The following is a 5000-nucleotide window of genomic DNA, read 5'->3' as shown; positions in this document are numbered from 1 at the left end:
TAGAACAAAAGAAACAAGTTTTTGTCTGGATCCAGTGGATGCACAAAACGATGTAAAAGTGTGATGTCGAGAAACATTAGAAGAAAAGATGTGTGGCTATTGAATATAGAGGAAAAAAAGTTTTTAGTCACAGCTGAGTTCCCTTTAGCTAAATAAAAAATTCGTTGCACGAGGGAAGAGAGATGGAGAGAGAAAGAAATAACGTTGAATTGTGAAATTTTCGAATGGTTCGACCCTCCAGAGAAATTCTGATACTACACTGGTTCTGGTTTCATAAATGTCTCACACCATTGGGGCGAGGATTGCCTTCTCAAAAGGTCCTCAAGTTTTGATGGCATTTATTTTGATGGAGCAATATATAGAGCAGGAGTTATATGAATTTAATTGTACTTTCATTAGGAAATTTAAGGACAGGTTATTTAGACGTAGTTTTAGGTGTAGAATCCAGAATTGGACAATTCTATGATGTTAAAATTTTTGGTGTTTTCGCATTTTTTAGATGATTATTTCCTATATCAATTAATCATAAGCCAAAACACTTTCTAAGAGTAAAAAAGTACAATATGTCCAAATATGCATAGACGTATATGCTATCCTTGATGGTTTGAGTAAATGCAATAGTTGTATTTTTCACATAGAAAATTGACAAGTAAATTAGTCATAAAAATTTGATGAAGTTGAAGTCATCATAGATAGTCATTGTCACTGTCATAAGATTCTTGTTTGATTCCTCACTGCCATTGACGTATTGGTCTACTTCCACAGAACCCAGCAGTCGTGATCCTTCTTCAAACCAATTTGGGATTGTCTTGTCACTGAGCTCTTTCTGTCCATGGTTTAAGGTCGACGACCTGACAGGCTTAAATTCTTTTGCAAGTTTCGACATCCTTGCAATGAACTTGCTTTCTTAATAGGGGCTTCCTTGCAAGGAGGCATTAATGTAGTTCCAAACATTTCACTTTTCCCAGAGGCCGCACATCATCTTTTGACATAAACATTGTTCCAAATATATTTTTTCGGGTTTTGTTGACATCATGAAATGGCCCTTTCCATGTATTACACATGTTTATTGTTCCAGTGCAACTTCGATAGAAGAGCTTACACTGACAAAACTGTCTAACTCTGCTAGTGCCTGAAGGAATTGACGGTATTTCAAAGCAATTGACATTAGTCTAGTCTTCCCTTTTCCGAAGAAACAGAAATTGTAATCACATCCTGTGATGGAAATAGTATCCTGGCAGAGCAGTGCAGAATGTGCCATTTATTTCACTAAACCCCTCAACCATGCTTCTGATGTTAACAAATTGGTAAGTATTGTTGTGAGCATGTCCCATTTCCAGGAGAATATCTGTTTGTAGGTCCACAACGTGCGATAATGTGAGAGAGTGATCATTACATGTGTCGTCACAACTCACTTTCACTTGCAAAGGCCTGTCACTATTCTCGTAAAGCTGAAAGATGAGAAAAATCATACTTGTGTAGGCGTCACTATTGTCAGGTATATAAAAGGCAGTCCAGTCTCGTCAAACTGCTATTATTGTCTACAGAAAATTCATAGCACTTTTTCCATAAGCTACAATTACTTTCTTGGTCCCAATTACTTCAGCATAATCATATGCGTACCACTTATTGAACAAGAAAGGAATGAAGTATATTTGAAGTGTGATGAGGATAGGCACTTTGTAAAATCATTTGGCCTTTTTTTTTTGGGGGGGGGGCCTTGGACTAGTGATGCTAAGTGTCAGTGTCTCCATAAATTTGATGCGCTGAATCTTTGATTTTGGTGTCAGTATAATCGTTACACGTAAAGTACACTTCATTGCTTGTGGTTTAGCATATCATAGCTAGGGGAGCTTTGACAATTCCATCGTAAGTAGACGGAAAATTTTGAATCATTCTGATCTAGACCATGCCATCAAGAATACTTACATCACTTGCTGTACTCAATAGTTGTTGCCAATGACTTAAGATGATTAAGAAATTGGGACTTGCTGGTTTTAGTAATTGTTCCATCTTGAACTACTGACAGTGGATGCAAGAGGACTTTTCTTTATCAAACAATGTCTCAGGAACATTTCAGCTCTACCAATTTCTTATCATTTTTTGTGACAGAAGACTTTGCTAGCAAAGTTTCTAACTTTCCTTCTCTTATTGGGCTTCTCAAATCGTGCAGGAACTCCTTTTACTATTCAGCACCTCTCTGGTTCTGAGGCGGATTTTCCAAAAGATAGGTTGATCAGATATTGATTGCTATACTCAACCGGTTGAAATGGATTCATTGCCGAATCGCCCTATTGTATCCTTGTATACATCATCTTCAGCAGACGACCATGTATACTTTTCCCAGCGTTCATTCATGTTTCCTTTTTTTTTCTCACAACACGAGGTCTTCAGGTGGTTGCATTTTACCCTCATTCAAGTCAGCATTCAAGTCAGCATCTACTTGTTAACCAGAGATTTTTTAATCTTGTTTCGGAGAATCAGGGCAGCAGCTTTGATGGTGTTTTATTTTAAGTAGACTTTGTTAGCCGAAATAACTATCCCTCTCTTTTTGTTTTATTTGTATACATTAATATTAGACACAAATTGCCTTTTCAGTTTTTCACGTGGCAATTGGGCGTTTCCACATGGATCGTTAATTCCTTCTTTGGAGCAATTCAAGATACTTTTTTGTTAGATTTGTGAGTGTATAATGCTTGCCCTTCTTCAAAACTTCTATCTTCATGAACTTCACAAGTGTAGTGAATAAATTGCCTCATTTTACGTAATACTGACCCTGCTTGAGTTTCAAGGTCTTCTTATAGGAATGTATGTGGCAATATTTATGATATTTTGGAAGCCTGGCAATTAAGTCTACTGATCCATAATCCCTCTTGAAGTCCGAGTCATTGGATATCACTGCTTTTCACTTCACTGGATTTGAAATGATTCAATAACAACTGTTATCAAGTGTTAGAAGTAAGCACCAAGTCCACGTCCAACTTTGATTCTTCATTCTTGTTGAAGAACATACATCTCTCTTCAAGATTTCCAGTGGTTGATTTGGTCCTAACAGAAACTGCAACCTATGAACAGAAGGGACATTAACTGCTCAATGTGTCTAATCTTAAATAAATATTAAAAGGAAAGAATTAAATAACAATTGAAACTAAAATCAATACTTGTGATCTCATGAGTACAGCTTGTTAGACAACTGCCGTATTAGAATTATGTTTCTGAGCTCCTGATCTGATTTCCAGTAAATTGCTGTAACAGGCTGATAGCTGTCTTCATAATGATGGTCACTAGGTACCCTGTATCACACAACGACATACTTTACTGAACTTCGCTGTTTTTAAACATTGGACCACTTTCTTTGGTAAAAAGATGTATATTACCATCTATCTCCAAGAGCAAGATGAAGAATACGCCGATCATATCCCTAAAATAAATATACCATACATTCACAAAATTGTATGTGCAGGTCAATCATACAACTACATCAAATAAGTGGCTAATTGATAAACAGGGGTTGACTTTTTATGATATATAATAATTAAAGGAAACATGTTTTTCGTTCTCATTTCAAGTCTTTCATTTCTGAACCACCAGAAAATTAACTTAACTTACCTCTGATGTTTTAGGGTGGAGATGTTTTTTATTTTTATTGACCTTAAGGATTTAAAAAAAAATAGTAATTGATAAATAATATCAGCTGTGGTAATAACAACTACATGCTGTAACAAGTATCTGATATATATATATATATATATATATATATATATATATATATATATATATATATATATATATATATATATATATATAACATTTGATAGACCATGTTGTCATTTTATGGCCACTGACAATATAATCATTGAAATAGAAATGCGAAGAAATCGAGAGAAACCCAAAAATCACAAAATTGCAAATTTGTCAAAAATTTCCAATTTGTGTCTTGTAAGCCCTCAAATTTTGGATTCTACAGCCAAAAATACATCCTAAAATGATTATCCTAAAATTTCCTAATGAGAGTGCAATCAAATCGATGTACATCCTGGACTATCAGTGTTTAAGTCAATAAGATACTTTTTGCATCTATTTTTGTCTTATATTGTCTTAAACACTTAATACGGGGTTGTTCAAAAAGACTCTCCGCAGTAAACATTTTGAACGATACCGTGGTGTGACAGCTTTAAGAGAGTAATGGGTCTCGAATGTTCACTGAGGAGAGACTTTTTGAACACCCTGTATATTATAACATAGGAATGGTTCTCTCATGAGAATTCTTATCCCCCATGAGAAGTAGACGTCTCACACTGCTGCATTTATAGGCGCATATAATATGATGATGTTCTTGCATTCTCAGAAATGCCGAGTCCACTAAAATCGTGGAAATCTTTTTCAGTGGAATATTCTACGATCCAATAATGTTAGATATAGCGTTTATTAATACTACGTTCAATGGAGTCCTGGGACATGTATATCCATCTCTCTTTCTTTGCAAGCATTGTGACACAAGAGAGAGAGAGAGAGAGAGAGAGAGAGAGAGAGAGAGAGAGAGAGAGAGAGAGAGAGAGAGAGAGAGAGAAATTTAGAAATGGCCTTGCCCTCTCTAGTATGAACTTACCTCGATGAAAATCTTGGAATTCCTTATGAATGGTTTGATTATACTAGGCCTAGTATAGGCCTGCCGTTTTTTAACCAGAGACACTTCTTTGTGTTTCTCTTTCTCTCTCCACTCTAGCATCTATGCAATAGCGTACCTAGTTCTCTGCTTAGGCAAACACAATCATTGTGAATTTAATGCGACCTACCCATTCCTCCTTCCCTGTTGGGTTCTTTCTAGGGTTGAATGCCCACCACTCACACTGCCAACTGAACATGATTCCAACTACATCATGGCATAAGCCGGATATATATATATATATATATATATATATATATATATATATATATATATATATATATATATATATATATATACATATATATATATATATATATATATATATATATAT

General features: G+C 35.3%; 1 protein-coding gene across 1 annotated transcript in view; it reads right to left on the bottom strand.

The window, feature by feature from the left end:
* Positions 1-1208: 1208 nt before the first annotated feature.
* The window catches only part of LOC137650795 (uncharacterized), a 48932-nt gene continuing 45140 nt past the window's right edge, over positions 1209-5000 (bottom strand). The window contains exon 4 of the mRNA XM_068383950.1: positions 1209-1451. Coding sequence (XP_068240051.1) covers positions 1209-1451 — 243 coding nt within the window. The remainder of the gene's footprint in view (positions 1452-5000) is intronic.

Source organism: Palaemon carinicauda, chromosome 12, assembly GCF_036898095.1.
Source record: "Palaemon carinicauda isolate YSFRI2023 chromosome 12, ASM3689809v2, whole genome shotgun sequence".
NCBI classification, from domain to species: Eukaryota; Metazoa; Arthropoda; class Malacostraca; order Decapoda; family Palaemonidae; genus Palaemon; species Palaemon carinicauda.
This window is presented reverse-complemented; position numbering and strand designations above follow the sequence as displayed.